The 18,330-nt window shown below is 54.2% G+C and overlaps 1 protein-coding gene across 2 annotated transcripts in view; it reads right to left on the bottom strand.

Moving 5' to 3' along the window:
* SEMA4B (semaphorin 4B) overlaps window positions 1-18,330 on the bottom strand; it is a 98,470-nt gene that overhangs the window by 4,999 nt on the left and 75,141 nt on the right. For both annotated transcript variants that reach the window (XM_070358276.1, XM_070358277.1), the window contains 8 exons: window positions 6,759-6,922; window positions 6,444-6,506; window positions 4,372-4,470; window positions 3,598-3,709; window positions 3,262-3,375; window positions 2,968-3,119; window positions 1,381-1,562; window positions 1,122-1,272 (listed from right to left, as the gene is read on the bottom strand). In XM_070358276.1, the coding sequence (XP_070214377.1) occupies window positions 1,122-1,272; window positions 1,381-1,562; window positions 2,968-3,119; window positions 3,262-3,375; window positions 3,598-3,709; window positions 4,372-4,470; window positions 6,444-6,506; window positions 6,759-6,922 (1,037 nt within the window). The remainder of the gene's footprint in view (window positions 1-1,121; window positions 1,273-1,380; window positions 1,563-2,967; window positions 3,120-3,261; window positions 3,376-3,597; window positions 3,710-4,371; window positions 4,471-6,443; window positions 6,507-6,758; window positions 6,923-18,330) is intronic.

Raw genomic sequence — 18,330 nt, 5'->3', positions numbered from 1 at the left:
GGCTCTCCAGTTCTGTGGAGCCGACACGCTTCTCTGCAGGTCTAAGGCTGTGGGGCCGTGGGCCCTGGCTGCCAGGGTTTCCCCATCTCTGCCCACCAACCACCTCTCCTTCCTGCCCATCCTTCCCCCACCCCCTCCCCTGGGCATGACCGCACTTTCTGCTCCTGTAGCATCCTTTCAGCAGGAAGTGACAGAGTTCCTTTCTCAAGAAGCCCTGGCTGAGCAAGGTGTCCCAGTGTAGGGGCCACAAGGGCGTCTGCAGTTAGTCTGCCATATCGCCAGAGGCTTCCTGGGCTTCCCTGATAGCTCAGGTGTTAAAGAATCCGCCTGCAATGCAGGAGACCCCAGTTCAAGTCGTTGGGTCAGGAAGATCCCCTGGAAGAGGGCATGGCAACCCACTCCAGTATTCTTGCCTGGAGAATCCCCATGGACAGAGGAGTCTGGCAGGCTACAGTCCATGGGGTCACAAAGAGTTGGACACGACTGAGTGACGGCACAAGGGTTCCTGATTCTCTCTGCCCTGGGGCATTCTCTGTAGCAGCTCCAAGAATTAACATCCCAGAGTGACCCTCAATCACTGAGGCCCAGCAGTTGGTAACAAACACCCCAGTGGGACAACGCTGAGATATACTCCACATAGCCTCCCAGGGCCCCGGGGCCTCAGCTCCAGGCACCCACAGCAGCAGCAATGTGGCGAGCCCCGCTTTCTTGGCTCCGCCCCTCCCTCCACAATCCTGTCCCCTCTTTGCTGCTTCCGGGGAGTAGCTCCCCTAGAAACTGCCAGCACCCATATCCTTGTCTCAAGGTCTGCTTTGTGAGAAGCCCATGAGGCTGGAGGGAAAGAAGAGAGGACCATTTGCCCATGGCCAGCCACTCAACAAGGAGCTCACGGTGGAGTGGGAGAGAGACATGCTGCAGGCAGCGCTCTGATGGGACCGCCCTGCCCAGCCCACTGCCATCCTGATGTCCACGGTCACGTCGAACTTGCAAAGACAAGCAGCCCTGGGTTCTGCCCCCACTTTCAAGATGAGACAACAGGCTTAGAGAAAGCAAGCAAGCCCAGCACGGGGTGTGGACCCGTCCTCCCAGCACGCTGCCCTGCGGCAGGGAGCAGCACTCACCGCGCCCGGCCGGGGCGAGGGTACTGGGTGGGTCACTGTGTACCACTGCTGCGTCTCGCGGTTCACCTCCTTGTAGAAGCCGTTGAAGGTGGACTGCACGTCCTTCATGGTGAAGACACAGACGGCAGAGCCCTCCGTGGTCCCCCCGTTCCTACCGAGGAAGTTGGCTGAATGAGCCCCAGGAGCCTTGGGGTTCACAGTGAGGCCAGCCACGCACCCCTCACCCTGCCTGTTCCCAGCTAGGTCCCGGGGGGCGCACCACTGGGATGTGAAGACCCCGTAGAAGAGGGTGTCGGGCCAGTCCTCGGGGCGGGGCGTCAGCGTGAACATGTCCTGTAGCACGTTGAACGGGAAGCCGTCGTCGGGCCGCAGGCACAGCAGCTGTGCCTTCAGGAAGGACGTCCAGCGCTGCTGCAGGACGCGCCCGCCCCCTTCGTCGCCCTGCACCAGGGAGAGGGGCTGGGCTCAGGGACGGCTCCTCGCTTCCCCTCCCCAGACACCAGGAAGGGCCCGATGGACACAACACCAGGCCTGAGCTCATCTCAAATCAAGAAGACAGGGCTTCGTCGCCCTGCACCAGGGGGAGAGGGGCTGGGCTCAGGGACGGCTCCTCGCTTCCCCTCCCCAGACACCAGGACGGGCCCGACGGACACGACACCAGGCCTGAGCTCATCTCAAATCAAGAAGACAGGGGACTTCCCTGGTGGTCCAGTGGTTAAGACCCTATGCTTCCAGTGCAGGGGACGCTGGTTCAATCCCTGATGAGGGAACTAAGATCCCACATGTTGCATCCCATGGCCAATATATGTGTGTGTTTATGTGTATATATACATAGAGAGAGAGAGAGAGAGAGCACGCCTCCGGCTAGATCTAAATTTCACATAAACAATAAATTAAAAAAAAAAAGACTTGAAGTGGCAGCCTTCAGTCCCCCCTTGCCAGAAGGCTGGCCAGGTAAATGACAGTGCTTCCCTAACTGCAAGGAGCCAGAAAAAGGACGAAGGGAATCTGTCTACAAACATGAAAAGACGTCACGATTTACTGCTGAGCAGAAAGGGAGGCTAAAGAGTTGCATTACAGTGTCTCTTTGTTTGCACATGGTTTTACACAAGACAAATATGTAAGTCTTTACATATGGGCAAAAGTATAAAGATTAGCAAGGAACATTCTAAATTGTTAACAGTGGTCACTTCTTGTGGAAGGATGAGATTTTAACACCGACAGTCACCATCTAGTGGTTGCTCAGCACATTTCCAAGCACCCTACATGCTGAACAGAGGCGGGAACTGAAACAGATTTCTCAGCAAGGAAATTGCCCAAGATCACACGACCTGCAGGGTTTGAACCCAGGCAGCTGGGCTCCAGCGTCGACACTCTTAATCACCATACCAAGCTGTCTCTTTATCTTGTGATTTTTGTGTATACTTTGCTATGTTTTCACGTTTCTTTTAAATAAGAAAAAAACAGACATTTTAACTTAAGAGAAGACTTCTCTGGTGGTCCAGTGGTTATGAATCTGCCAGCCAATGTAAGGGACACGGATTTGATCCCTGGTCCAGGAAGGTCCCACAGGTCGCAGGGCAACTAAGCCCGTGCACCACAACTACCGAGCTGCACGTTCAGCCTGGGCTCCGCAACAAGAGAAGCCACTCAGTGAGAAGCCCGTGCACCTCAACTAGAGAAAAAGCTGCCGCTCAGCACAACTGGAGAAGAGCCCGGGAAGCACTGAAGGTGTAGCTCAGCCAAAAATTCAAGAAAAACAGAGAAATGCCAGTAGCCAAGCCGTTCCTTCTGGAGGACAGAAGGCCACAGACGTGGGGCCTCTAGGGTGGCCCAGCCCCCTCACCTTGCAGATACGGGCGATGCGGGACACCATGGTATTCTCAAAGAATTCCAACTCCTGGCCAATCTCTCTGAAGAAGAAGTAGATCTTGTCATCGTCCCCTTCCGAGCTGCCCAGGCTCTCGGGAATGTAGGCTGAGGCCATAAACGCTGGGTCTGTGGGGGGGCCGGTGGGGAGCACCATCAGCCCAGCGATCCCAGACAGGCGAGACTCTGCTCTCTGGCCCTGCTGGGGGGACAGGGCCCCCTCCCTGGGGCCTGGGGACTGCCCACTGGGTGGGCGGCGGGAGGATTTCACCTTGCAGCCAGTTGAGGGAGGTCTCAGTCTTGATGGGGCGGAGGCTTTGGCTCCTGGAGATGGTCGGGTCACTCCCCTGGAAGCTGCTGACTGTTCCCGTGTACAGCTCGCCATCTGCCAAGAGAACATTTCCCACGGGAATGGGCCCTGGGCACAGCCCCTTCCCGCTCAGGGCCCACAGTGACCTGAGTGAGGCCCTTCTTGGTTGAGGAGAACCGCGGAGGGAATAAGAACTAAGAAGAGCCAAACTGAAAGCCGCCTAGGGTCGCCGCACCCCTGGGAGCCAGCACGGCACCAACGACCCGGGCCCCCCTGCCTGCCCCGCCCCTCACTCACCAATCACTAGGGCCGTGGACTTGAAATTGGGGTCAAAAGGACAACGGCCCTTGCCATCTTCCAGGAGGATGTTGCCCTGCTTGTCCTGTGCGAGCGTGAAGTTCTCCACGTCCTGCAGGGGAGCAGAGCAGGGAGGTCAGGGCCACACCGGGGAGTGAGCGAGCTTGGCGGAAGAGCAGGGAGGTGTCCAGAGCGAGGGCAGTGGTCCAAGGGCCTCCTCCCGATCCTGGCCTCTGGGGCACAGTCCCTGCAGTGCCTTGCCATGACCCCTCACAGTGGCTGGCCCACGGGGCAGAGAAGAGGCTCAGACAGGCAACGTGAGCCAGGAAAGGACAGTGATGTGGTTCAAACCCAGGAACATCTGACTCGGAACCTGGCTGCTCCGACTCACGCCCTGAAAATGCCACCCTCCACAAAGTTGTGCAAAGGGCAGAAACACAAGGGCGTGTGTGTGATGAGGAGGGTGGATGAGGTGGGCTGGCCAGGACTAAGCCAGAGCTGGAGGAAGTGAGAGGGTGTGATCGTGGGTCAGCCAGGATCTTGTGCCCAGGGAATCCTATAGGTCCGTCTTCTCCCCGCACCCTGCAGGGAGACCCACCCATCAGGGCTGGGCAGGGTCGCCAGGCTCTCAGGGCCCTTGACCTCCCAGAAGCCTCCCACCAGGGCCCTGCCCTTCACCAGGGGTCAGTGCTACAGACCAATTCCCTGGGGGCAGAAAGAGGGCTACTTCCTGGGCCAGCCGGGGGCCGGCCCGGGGTGCAGAAGGGCACTCACAATGTAGGTGCATGCAGGGCTGAAGGCCTCCGTGCCGCAGGCGATCAAGTGGCTGCTGTTGAGTGGCAGGAGAATCTTGATGTAGTTTTGACAGTCCCGCTGGAGGAAGGAGGAGGATGTAAGGCACAGACAGGCCACCAGGGGGGGCCACTGAGCCCCCCCAACCAGACCCAAGGGGCAGTGCCTCCTGGAGCAGAGGAGACGGAGGACCGTGCCCATGTGTGCATATGTGTGTGTAGGAGGGGACCTTGGGGCTCAGCTAGCTCTGTGACTAGGAAACTTCACTTCAGTCTGGGGTGAAGGCACAAAGCATCTCCCCTTTGAGCTGTCTTATCCCAACTTGGTGAGGAAGTTGAGCCCAGAACAGAAGGAAACACACAGCCCTGAACCCTGGACTCCAGACTCGCGGATTGCCTCTGAGAGGGTGTCCTAACAGGCATCTCCTGAGCTTCTGACTGTTCCCCCAAAACTCCCTCCTCTGGGGTCTCCCCGCTTTCATAGACGCCAACTCCATCTTCTCAGGCCCCAGACCTCACAGCATCCTCGACCCCCCTCTTATACCACCCCCACCCTGGTTCTCCCATCCGGAAATCCTGGTGGCTCCGTCTTCAAGATACATCCAGGATCTGACCGAGACGTCCCGCTCCCTTTCTTGGTCCAACGCTGGTCCGGGCCACCATCCCCTTTCGCTCCTCACTGGTCTCCCTCTAACCTTGCCCCAGGAGCCCGCTCCCCACCACGGTAGTTAGAGCGACTTTCTGAAAACCCACACTGGACCACGCCACTGCTCTGCTCAGCCTGCCAGTGGTTCCCCAAATACCTCACTCAGAGTGACATCCACAGTCCTGTTCTTTCTCCACATCAAACCCCTCACCCCTCCTCTTAATCTTGGCTCAAATGTCACTTTTTCTAAAGGAAGTGTAACCTGACCACCCTTAAAACAAGACTGATTTCTTCTTTTTCACAATGATATAATAATCAGGAGATCAAACCAGTCAATCCTAAAGGAAATCAACCCTGAATATTCATTGAAAGGACTGATGCTGAAGCTCCAATACTTTGGTCACCTGATGTGACGAGTCAATCCACTGGAAAAGACCCTGATGCTAGGAAAGACTGAGGGCAAGAGGAGAAGGGGGCGACAGAGGATGAGATGGTTGGATGTTATCACTGTCTCAGTGGACATGAATTTGAGGAAACTCAGGGAGACAGTGATGGACAGAGAAGCCTGGTGTGCAGCAGTTCATAGGGTTGCAAAGAGTCGGACACAACTTTGTGATTCAACAACAACAACAACAACGATAATAACCAGTGTCTCAAAGCACCCAGGCACAGAGTAAGTACTTAACACATTTCTTCTGAATAAAAGAAATCAAAACCAGTCAGGGCTTGAACCTGTGTCTTAAAAAGAAATTTGGTGTGTGTGTGTGTGTGTGTGTCGGGGGTGGGTCACGCCACTTGGCTTATGGGATTTTAGTTACCCGACCAGGGATTAGGAGTCCTAACCACTGGACCCCATGAAATTCCCTGAACTTGTGTCTTGACCCCAAGATTGGTGTCTTTTGCCTTCACCTTAGCTGCCCCCCACTGCACTCAGGACCAGGAGGCCTCTGGGAATGGTGGGGAGTCTTCCCAAAGAACTCTGGGCTGACCGGTCCCCACTCATTGGTCTGGCCAAAACCAAGCTAGGGTATGTCAGGCCTGCCACATCAAGCACCATCCTCAAAGGGACAGACTCCCACCCCCACCCAATCACTGCTCCTGCTGGAAGCTGACCTCTGTTTGGCCCTTATCATATGTATTAGCTCACTGAATCCTCGTGGTAAGTCCAGTGAGACATCCATCCTTACCCCCATTTTACTAAGGCTTGGAGAGGCAAATCCATTTGTCCGAGGTCACAGAGATAATACGTACAGGGTCGAGACACAAACACAGGTCTGGCCATCTCAGAAGCCCATGTCCTTTCCACCACAGCTGGCAGCATCTGCTCCCACCTCCGGCCTCCATCCTGGGCCCAGACCTACCACCTCCAGCCCTCCTTCAGCCCAGGTCACCTCCAGGTGCTGGCTCACCTCTGGGTTTTTGCCCTTGAAACTGCACTGCTTCTTTCTCTCTGCATCTGCGCGCCACAGCAGCTGGGGAACCAGAAAGGGGAAGGTCAGTGTGCACCTAGGAGCAGAGGCTCCGCCTCCCATGTCTTCGCCCCTCCCCCTGGGAGCAGAGGCTCCGCCTCCCGTGTCTTCGCCCCTCCCCCTGGGAGCAGAGGCTCCGCCTCCCGTTTCTTCACCCCTCCCCCATTTGCATCATCCTGGGGCCCAGAAGTTCCACCCCCCACCCAGCCACCCACCGGCACCGTCCACCCAGCCTAGCCCTGGGCATCATCTGACCTCCTGGTACTCCCCGCCTGGCAGGAAGCTGACGCTGCTGTTGAGTGCCAAGAGGGCCTCTCGAGCGCCCACGTACACAGTCCTGCCATCTTTGCTCAGCAGGAAGGATGTGTAGTTGAAGACGTTTTCAGCTTCAAATCTGAGGAATGGTCGCTTTTCAGAGCCTGGAGAGAGGATGATGGACATTACCTGGGGGCCACTCCTCCCCTGAGAACGCTCTTGCATCAACCTCTAGAACAGACTGATGCGGTTGAAGGTAGATCAGCAAGGCAGTGGGTGCATAGGACCGGCAGTCAGATTTAGGGGAAGCAGCACTCCCGGATTCTCAAACATTATGTATGAAACAAACGCACAATGATGAATGTCAAAGAACATTAGTTACAGCACCATTCATGTTAATGAAAGACTGAAATCACCTCAAATCCAACCACAGGGGGCTGGGTGAAAATAAATCTCAACACTTTCTATGCCGGAATACTATGCAGCTGGTAAAATGCTGTTGTATTAGCAACTCCGGACAAATAAGCAAAGTTATCTAAGAAAGGCATGGTCAAAATATTAAGTGAACTGAAATAGAAAGTGATGGATTTTGAGCATCTAACAGAATGTAAGAAACGAAAGTCTCTTTAACATTCTCCTTTGAGTGCCATTAGACCCAAAGAGAAGGACTTGTAAGCACAGCCCACTCCCGTGGGCAGCAGCGATCACGAGTCACAGAGGAATGCAAACACGGGGAGCCAAACTTCAGGTCTCGGCACTGCTTCGTGTCACTCACGGGCGATTTATGGTTATTAAACCGAATGTAAATGCTAATAACCTTGACCTCAGAAACTTGAATGTACACCAGACAAGCACTGTGATGCTGGGGGTGAAAGGAAATCAAGGAAAATGCCATCTCCGTATCTTCCTCTGAGAGGAAGGGCCTCTGAGAATAAGGGCCACAAGAGACTATGGTTTGTAGAACAAGAACTTGAGGCTTAAGCATATTACTTACATTTTAAATTGCAAAGGTAACCAAATATAGAGGCAGACAATGCTTGGAGGAAGTAGGGAAGGGTGATGGAAGTGATGGAAACCTTTACTTTTCTTAGGGGCAAGTCAGTAAATCCAATAAACCAAGAAATCGTGGAGTAAACATTTTATTTAAGTGGAGGGAACCACTCTGTAACAAGAAGTCTAAATGATTAAAATTGCCCCTTTTACCCAGGCCTGCGGCTGGGGAAGACTGAGGCAATTACTGCTTTTCACAATAAGTCTTTCTATGCTTAAAAAAAAAAAAAATACTATGTGCATGTATATATCATATAAATTTCAAGTATCTTTCATTGTTGTAGAATATATAATAACAAGGAAAGATACTAGTTATCTACTATTAAATGAAAATGAAAAAACACTATACATAGTTAGATTCTATTTTTTGGGGGGAAAACATAAACATGGGGAAAAACAGTCAAGAAGGATGAATCACAAAATACTGAAAAGTGGTATCCTGGTAGAATTCTAGGTTATTTTTTTCCCTTTGCATTGGTTATCATTTTTTGATTCTATAGGTTACACTTGTGCAATGTTAAAGAAATAAATTAGAAGGAAAGGAAGAAGATAAACACACATATCTATCCACCAGGGTACCGCCTATGCCCTCAGTGACTGGTGGATTTGGAGGGAAATCATTTAAAAAATTCTAAGCAGCTGATAAGAAAAGAAAAACAAGCAAAAAGCAGCCACCGTGCCCAATCCCAAGCATCTCGTAACTGACCAGTCGACTGCAATCACTCTAACAGTTTCATGAAGCTGAGGAAGCAAAAAAAAAAAAAAAAAAAAAAGCATGCCAACGAAGCAGTTGTGAAGACAGCTTCATGTGTGTTTACAGGGTGAGCATTTTTACATACCCCTAGCCTGGTTCCACAAAGGGCAAGGAAACATGAAGAAAAGAAGGTAGTGAAATATAAATGCTAAAAATCAGGAGCAGAGGGGGAAAAAAAGTCTGAAGAAAGCATCTAAACCAGATAGGAAGGACGGGTTCACATCAACAGGTCATAAGGTCCTCAGGCAGCTACCAGACATGGGCTCTGCATTTAATGTTGAGCCTCCCAGTGGCCAAAAAGAAAAGGAAAATCAGGTTACTTTGTCCTCACTGTTCAAGAGGAAGAACACATACCAGCCTTTTTTGGGGGAGCCAGGCTTTTTACCTGGCTGTTCATGCTGAAGGAAGCCCTTCAGTAGGACTCCCCAGCACATCTAATGGGAAATCCCTCTAGCAAATAGGAATGATGGAGTTCCCAAGGCTGTTGTTTCGTCACAAGGTCTCCTGATGCGAGAAGGCAGTATTACCAGGTACCAGTGTGGGAATCTATGAGGGAATCTGCAGCTAGGAGGCCTGTCAGTCTAGAACCAGAGCAGAAACACAGGCTGCAGTGGCAACTCACAGGGCAGAGTCCTGCCCACTGTCCAGAGCCTGAACTCTGCTGCAGGAGCCACAGAGGGCAGCTGGCAACTCACAGGGCAGAGTCCTGCCCACTGTCCAGAGCCTGAACTCTGCTGCAGGAACCACAGAGGGCAGCTGTGGTCTGGAGAAGTTAAGGCCTCTCTCAACTCTTACATTCAGATTGGAATCACACTAGATTCCAAGTCTTTTGCCTCAAATTCCCAACTCCTCCCCACTTCTCTTAGCACTCTACGCACCGGAAGGGGGACTTCTCTGGTAGTCCAGTCGTTAAGACTTCGAGTTCCCAATGCAGGGGGTGTGGGTTCGATCCCTGGTCAGGGAACTAAGATTCCACATACTGCCTGGCGCAGTGCGTGCGCTCATACACACACACACACACAAGGATATGCTGGCAGGCCCAAGGAAAGTTTCCAGCACTAACCCCCTACTTTTCCCAACCATAAAACCCAACACATAATTGAGGCCCAATTATGTTGCTTGTACTTTGAGCTGATGAGCTGGTCAGCCTTTTGGAACAAACAGCCTGGTCATTTTGCATTCTGCTCTGGGAAGAACCATCCCCCTCCCCTTCCCCTCAACCAAGAGACCCCTCTGCTTGGCCACCACAGATGCCCCAAGGAAAGTGTTGGGTCAACATGTTGTACTTATTAAGTCCCTGGGTACCCATGACGGTCCTGTGAGATAGAAACTGCTGCTAGCCCCAGGTTACAAATGAGGAAATTGAAACTCAGGATCAGTAAGCAATTTACACAAAGCCCCGCAGCAAGAGTCTGTCATACGGAGTGAAGAAAAGAGAAAAATATAACGTACTAACACATACATGTGGAGTCTAGAAAAAATGGTACAGATGTACCTATTTGCAGGGCTGTAACAGAGAGGCAAACAAATGTGTTGACAGGGGTAGGGTGGTGGGATAGACGGGCAAACAATGGAAACAGTGACAGACGATTTTCTTGGGCTCCAAAATCACTGCAGATGGTGACTGCAGCCATGAAATTAAAAGACACTTGTTCCTTGGAAGAAAAGCTATGACCAACCTAGACAGCATATTAAAAAGCAGAGACATTACTGTGCCAACAAAGGTCCATCTAGTCAAGGCTATGGTTTTTCCAGTGGTCATGTATGGATGTGAGACCTGGACTATAAAGAAAGCTGAGCGCCGAAGAATTCATGCTTTTGAACTGTCATGTTGGAAACGACTCTTGAGAGTTCCTCGGACTGCAAGGAGATCAAACCAGTTAATCCTAAAGGAAATCAGTCTTGAATATTCATTGGAAGGGCTGAAGCTGAAGCTCCAATACTCTGGCCACCTGATGTGAAGAACTGACTCATTGGAAAAGACGCTGATGCTGGGAAAGATTGAAGGCAAGAAGGGGACGATAGAGGATGAGATGGTTGGATGGCATCACCGACTCGATGGACATGAGTTTGAGCAAGCTCCGGGAGTTGGTGATGGACAGAGAAGTCTGGCGTGCTGCAGTCCATGAGGTGGCAAAGAGTCAGACACGACTGAGCTGAAATGACTGAACTGAGGGTGGTGGGATGACTCGGGAGATTGGGACTGACATATATACACTACCATGTATAAAACAGATAGCCATGGGAAGCTGCTGTGTAGCACAAGGAGCCCAGCTCAGTGCTCAGCGATGACTTCCAGGGGTGGGACTGGAGGTGGGTGGGAGGTCCAAGAGGGAAGGGTCTGTGTACACATATAGCTGATTGACTTTGTTGTACAGCAGAAATTAACAACACTGTAAAGCAACTATACTCCAATTTAAAAGAAAAAAAAAAAAGGAAGTGTGATGGAAGGCCAACTCAGGAGGTCTCCTCCCTGGACTCCTGTCTACAAACTGCAGCAAAACTACCTGGAAGACCTACACTCTAGATCCACGAGCTGACCCCGAAGACTCTGACGATGCTGGCCCGTGATGGGGCCTGAGAACATGCAAGGTTTTGAATCTCCCAGGGGATTCTGAAGTAGGAGGCTCACGGAGCACACTTTGAGAAGCACCATGTTTGTAGGGCAGGGTAGATGCCATCTCACCAAACTGGAGTTTTCTCATAATGGGGATAATGAAAAGAAAACTCACAGCGGGCTCACAAGGAGTCAGTGAGGCCAGAGCAAATGGCCACTGCAGTCCCGCGTCTTTTTAGTATTTTTTATTTATTTTTAATTAATTAGTTTCCGGCTGCACTGGGTCTTCGCTGCCGTGTGGGCTTTCTCCAGGTGCAGTGAGCGGGGGTATTCTCTAGTTGCAATGCACAGGCTTCTCACAGACCAAGATTTCTTGCTGCAGAGCACAGGCTCTTAGAGCGCACGGGCTTCAGTAGTCCTGCGCACAGGCTCAGTTGCCCCGAGCCATGTGGAATTTTTACAGACCAGGGATCGAACCCATGTCCCCTGCACTGGCAGGCAGATTCTTAACCAGTAGACCACCAGGGAAGCCCCCTCCTCATCCTTTCACAGCGCTCCAGTTTCCTGACAGTGAGGGCTTATCTGCCTACAGAGGAGGCGCATTTCTACCGAGGCGGCAGGTCCCCGTAAGCCTGGGCAGAGGCTGCTCTTGGAATCTGTCCACACACAGGAATGCCAAAGGTCAGAGATAAGCTTTAGTCCAGGTGGCAGCTCAGCCTTGCTCAGGCCTGGGGGCATGGGGGGCGGGGAGACTTGCCAAGGGTCACAGCCAGGTGGGAGGGGCAGCCGAGTCGCCAGCTGCCCAGCCCTGGTCCAGCCCCGCCCTCCAAACTCACCAGCTGCCCAGGAGCCCCCACACCTCCTTCGTCATACTGGGAGTCAATGCAAGCGCCACGGGACAGAAAACACCTTGAAGAAGCAGGTGAGGGGTCCTCTCACATGCATTCCCATTCTGGGGATCCTGTCCCTCACTCCCTCCGCCCCACGTCTCTCAAAGCACCACGGTATCCTGAAGGCCTGCCCATCCACAATCCCTCTTGCCCTGTGGCCTTCACCAGGGTCAGTCAGTGGGGCTCGCTTGCCAGCTGAGAGTGTCAGTAAGCCAGAAGTTAAAAGCACAGACTCAGAAGGACTTCGCAGGTGGTCCGTGGCTAAGACTCCGTGCTTCCAATGCAGGGGGCCTGGGTTCGATCCCTGGTCAGAGGACTAGATTCCTACATGCTGCAACTGAAACCCAGCACTGCCAAATAAATAAACAGCACAGACTCAGAGACCTGGGCTCAACTCCTGCCTCTGTTACTTACTGTCTGTGTGCCACTAGGACCAGCCACTTCAAATCTGCTGCCGCTTTTGCTAAGTCGCTTCAGTCGTGTCCGACTCTGTGCGACCCCACAGACGGCAGCCCACCAGGCTCCCCTGTCCCTGGGATTCTCCGGGCAAGAATACTGGAGTGGGTTGCCATTTCCTTCCAATGCATGAAAGTGAAAAGTGAAAGGGAAGTCGCTCAGTCGTGTCCGACTCTTAGCGACCCCATGGACTGCAGCCTACCAGGCTCCTCCATCCATGGGATTTTCCAGGCAAGAGCACTGGAGTGGGGTGCCATTGCCTTCTCCACACTTCAAATCTAGGCACCCTGTTTTCTTTATCTGTGAAATGAGGATAATAGCACCTTGCCTCTCAGGGTAGTTACAAGAAATGAGATTAGACACGTAAATAGTAATACATGTAATAACCCACATTTACTGAAAGCTTCGCTCAAAACAACTTTGCACACGTTATCACGGTGTTGGCACGGTGTCTGGCGCATGATCAACACTCCAGCAGATCAAAAACAAAATCAGAAAGCCCTGCAGGAAAATCCAGCCCGGCGAGAGCTGCCAGAGAAGCAGGGCTGTTTGGAAGAGCTGGGCTTCCCTGGTCCTCACCCTGGGCGCCTCTAACCTCGGCCTGTGCCGAGCCAGCGAGGGTCTCACAGCCAAGCAGAGGGCGTGGGCTCAGACAGGGCCTGGGGTCACAGGCCCGTGTGGTGTGTGTGTGTGTGTGCGTGCGCGCGCTCTGGTTCCTACTCAGTGGTGTTCTGAGTGGAGTTCCTGCCTGAGCTTGCCTCTGTGTGTGTATGCGTATGTCTGTGTGTGTATACACCCTACTGCAGGGCTTGTCCGTGCTTGAGCGTTCGCTCCGGGGTGCCATCTGCAGAGGTGACTGAAGCGGGGAGGGTGTTTATGCACTCAGCTTCCCGAGTGCTGGGGCACAGGGTCAGTCTTAGCGTCTGCCCTGCCCTGTGTGTGGCAGAGAGTGTCCTGTGCTGCTCAGACACCCTCCACGTCCTCTGCCCAGCGGGTTAGTCCGGTGCAGAGAAGGTCGGGCTGCCTGAAGCTGTGGCTGGTTCTCCCAGGTGGGATGAAACCTTCCCATCCAGCCTAGGGCCGGCCTGAGCCAGTGGCTTCTCCAGGGCTCCAAGATGGTGAGATGGGGGCTGGCCTGGGCGGGGGAGTGCAGCTTGGGCTTGTCAGGGCTACCTGAAGGGCCCCCACTTCCACACCCTCGGGACTGGCGCTCTCAGCCGGAAGTGATGCGGTGACAGCTCAGCCCCCAGCCTCAACTGGAGTTCCTACCCTGGGCCGTGACTCAGCCGGAAGCCTGGAGCTGTCCGGGGTGAGCCGGGAACAGGGCTCAGCTCCGTCCCCACCCCGGGGCAGTCCCCACCCTGCCAGTCAGGCGCTGCGGCAGGCCCCCGTGACTCAGAGCCCCACCCCACCTTTCCCTGCACTGTGGCTGCAGGGTGGGGGGGCCACAGCGGACGCTGACCTGGCCTCAGCAGTCTGCCCTCCACAGGCCCCAGCAGGACTGAGCCAGAAGACATCAGCTTCCCTGTGGAGTCAGAGCCTGGAAGTTGCCCCCAGCAGGCAAGGGGGGGGGGCGGTGGGCGGCTGGCTACCCGTCAGCTTGAATCCCAAGGTCCCCAGAGAGGGGTCTGTCTGGGCCCCAGGCAAGAGAGCCCCTGAGAGAGGCTCTGCTGGAGCACCTCTTCCGCAGGGAGTCACACGAGAGGGACCCTTGGACCCACCTGCGCCAGCCGGAGCACCGCCCTCCTGGCCGGGAGCGCTGACTCAGCACCGACCTGCATGTAGTGTCCTCCTTTCACACCACCCAGCGCCGCGCAGGCCCGACGGGCTGCGGGCGGCGTGCCAACTCTGCTGTCACCAGCCCCGGTGCCAGGGCAGAGTCCCCAGACCAGACAGGGCAGGGTCACTCGTGGTGGGGGAAGGGGGCTACGTGCCGGAAGTGCTTCCTACAGACTGAAGTCACCGAGAAAGACAGAAAGAAATCGAGGGAACCCAGCCTGGAAGGGGCAGGCACACTCAGGAAAAGCCTGGCTCCTGGCTCGCTGCTGCTCCAAGCCGGCCAACTGCTCCTGCCACCCCTAGGCGGCCCCCAGCCCCTTACAGACACCCCCTCCTTCTGTTCATCTGGCCAGCACAGTCTTAACCCAGGACCTGTCATGAGCAGCCATCGTCTTGAGAGCCTGACCCCCACCTACCCCACCCAGGACCAAGGTCAGCTCCTGCAGCCCTCTGCTTAAGGGGCTGGCTGTCCCCTCTCTGCTGAGGCCCATACCCCCACTCTCCTCCTCTCAGAGCCCCCCCTTTTCTGAGGAAGCTGGGGCTTTCAGGCATAAACAGCCTCAACTTCCCACCGTTCACCCCAGTGCCCCTCATCTCCTCAGAAACCAAGTCCTGGGTCATCAACCTCCATCTCTCATCCCAGAAGCCTGTGTGCTTCCCTCCTCGCCTTCTCAGACCAACTCCTGAGAAGAGCCACCCAGAGCCGTCTCCACTCCTCACCTCCCACTTACTCCCTGACCGGAGTCAGACCTTAACCAGCCCCACACTCACCGGGCCTGGGCATTGCCTCCCTGCCAAACCCCGGTGCCAAGGGGCAGGGCCTGGAGGGGGTCCCTGAGTGTCTGCCACGCCGGCCTTGGCTGGGGAGGCTGGGGGCCGGGGGTGGGGGGGCGGTGGTCTCCTCATGTCTCCCTCATCCTCCTCCTGGGCTTCATCCCTCAAGCGCTGACTCAGCACTCTGAATAAAAGGGCTGCTGCCGGGCATCCTGGCCGGGTCGCTGTGAGGTAGGAATTACCATCTGCTTTTTGCAAGGGAGAGAACCAAAGCGCACGTGAACTGACATGCCCTTAGTAATGCAGTTAGGAAGAGTGGTGGAGCTGAGATTCGAACTTGGGCCACTGGCTCGAGTCAGTGTTACAGATCACCTCCAGCCTCTCCAGCCTTTCTGCTCTTGAACCTTCTTGTTCCCTGGGGTTGGGCCTTTGGACCTTGGGCCACACATTCATTCTGTTTCAATGTCCTGGACACTGGTGACTCCCCAGCTTCTTCATCCAGGGCAAGCCAGACCCCATGATGCGGAGACCCTCCATGGGCGCCTTCCCGCCTCCACCCCTTCCCAGACCACTCCTCGACTTGGGATCTTGTGTGTCTGTGGGGCATCGCTCAGCAGGCTGAAAAGCCAGGAGGCGCACTTCCTGTCTCCCTTTCTCTCATCATGGACAAAACCACGGTCACATCCTGAGAAGTCCCCTCCTCAACGCCATCAAGGTCTGTTCCCCTCACCACCCCCACTACCTCAGGCCTACACCGGCCGCCCCCCTCTCTCACCTGGGCCACTGGGGCAGCTGCCAGCTGGCCCCTGCCCCCTGCCCTGCTGCTGGGAACTGTCACTGTCCTGTGACCCAAAGCCTCGGCCCCTAACTCACCAGTTCATGCCACGTCCCCCTCCCATTTCAGGAGAGCTAACTGCAACTCAGGGTCCTATTTCTCCTCCCCAGCCTTCACCCAGGCAGTCCCCCTACCTGGAATGCTCTTCCTTTTGACTAACTCCTACTCATCCTCTGAGACTCAGCCCGGTTTCACCTCCTCCAGGAGGCCTTCCTGAATCCCCGGCTGGGCAAGGGCCCTTCTCTGTGCACCCATCACTTCCTGTTCACACTTCTGGCTCTGCACTGGCCACACTGTCTGACAACGATGGGCCTCTGATGCCTGTCTCCCTCACCAAGCTTGGATCCTTGAGGATCAAAACTGTCTTACTGGGACTTCCCTGGTGGTACAGTGGCTGAGAATCCGCCTTGTGATGCAGGGAACTCGGGTTCGATCCCTGGTCCGGGAAGATTCCACAGGCCGCAGGGTAACCGAGCCCATGTGCTACAACAAGACAGCCCTCATGCCACAACAAGGACCTAGCACACCAAAATAAACAAATAAATAAAAACAAAGTGGCCCTAAAAAAAAAAAAAAGGGCTATCTTATTATTTGTATCCAGTATCTGTATCACCAGGTGAGTTCCAAGGAGTTGTTCAATAAACATTTGTTGATTGAATGAACGATTCACAGTGTCCCAAGTCCCAGTTTGGGGTGCTCTGGGCAAGGGATGGACATCAGATTCAAAAGGGGCAGTCCAGAGGTCCTGAAGCCTCACATTCTCGAGAGTATGTCTGAGGAGCACAGCCCCTCCCTGTCCCCTCCCCAAAAGCTCAGTCCTGGGATCCCAGGGTCCAGAGGGAAGCATGACAGCTGAAAGCACTGCAGAGAGGGAGGGAAGGCCACGGACTAGAAACGAGTCAGAAGACATGTGTGAGTCCTGACTTTTATCACTGACCAGCCAGACAAGATAACCTGCCTTTTCTGGGACGAAGCCCCTTTGCAGGGTTGCTGAGAAGACCAAAAAAAAAAAAATGTAGTCCATGGAAGTGACAAGCTCCCAGATTAGGAGCCACCAACAATTAGGATCAGCCTTACCCATGCCTCTCCCCCACGTCCTCACCTTTGCCCCTGGCCACCTTGAAGCCCACTAAGGGGACAAGGGGGAAGGATGGGGGTGCAGCTTCCTACAGGCAGGCACCCCTCTGAAGGGGTAGCTGCTGCTTCACCCAGACCCTCACTGCTTAATGGAACAAGGACCAAGTCTCAACAGGTCTTCAGATGAGCTGGAAATCTGGACTTTTATAAAAAATTTCCTGAGTTTTAAATACCGCTGACTAAATAAAAATTTTCTAAAACACCTGGAGGCCAGACAAAGATCTATCTCCAAGCTGGCTCTAACCTGTTGCACAAACATCTGGCTGAGACATTTGCCCTAGTCTCCAGGGAACCACATTCCTGGCCAAATCTGCTCCTTGCTTGCTTGCTAAGTCACCTCAGTCATGTCTGACTCTTTGCAACCCTGTGGACTGTAGCCCGCCAGACTCCTCTGTACACAGGATTCTCCAGGCAAGAATACAGGAGTGGGTTGCCATGCCCTCCTCCAGGGGATCTTTCTGATCATGGATTTGATCATCATCAAATCCATGTCTCCTGCATTGGCAGGTAGGTTCTTTACCACTAGCACCACCTGGGAATCCCCTAGGAGTCTGCTGAGTGTACCCTATTTCCTGATGGCTGGGCCATCAGGGCATCAGTTGGCTCCTTTGTCCAATCCAAGCAGTGACCTCAGTAGTTTTTTCACCGATGGAAACACACAACCTATTGCTTATTCAAGGACCACATGAGAAGCTGCTCTTCCAATCCTAAGCACCCAGGGATGGGGGAGTGGGCTTATAAGTCCTAAGAAGCGGACAAAGGAAAGAGTGACAGACGTGCCCCGAGTCCAGCTTTCTCTCCAGGCCCCGAGCCATCCCCCCCTTCCATGTGGGAGATGAACATGCAGGTGTATCCAGCTGTGGCCCAAGTTACGCAACCTCAGAGTTGTTTTTTTTTTGCTGGGCTGGCACACGGGCATTTCAACACCCAGAAAAATATGGGTTATTCAGAGGGCAGAGTGGAAGCACCGAGGGGCAGGGAGGAGGGAGAGGTATGGTCCAGCCCCAGGCAGACCAGGTTTTGGGGCAGAGGAGGACTTTGAAAGAGCTGAACCAGGAGCACTTGAAAAGTGGACTGAGTTAAGCAGGACCCTGCGGGATGGCCTCCGATCAGCCCTAGGGTGGTGGTGGGGGGAGGTGTGTGGAAAGGATGGACTTGCTTATTCTCCTACCCCCGGGGAAAGCAGGGGGTCTGCACTATTTCATTCCCAGGCCAGATCATCTTAGCAGCAAGCAGAGGGCCTGTAGACAGCCAGCGCTCAGACTGTATCGACCAAACTGATGCAAATAACCTCACCCAGCAAGGCGGGCAGAGATTGTCACCACAGAGAACAGAAGCCG

The sequence above is a fragment of the Bos mutus genome, chromosome 21 (genome assembly GCF_027580195.1).
Source record: "Bos mutus isolate GX-2022 chromosome 21, NWIPB_WYAK_1.1, whole genome shotgun sequence".
Classification (NCBI taxonomy): domain Eukaryota; kingdom Metazoa; phylum Chordata; class Mammalia; order Artiodactyla; family Bovidae; genus Bos; species Bos mutus.
The sequence above is the reverse complement of the archived record's forward strand: the minus strand, read 5'-3'. Positions and strand labels throughout refer to the sequence as shown.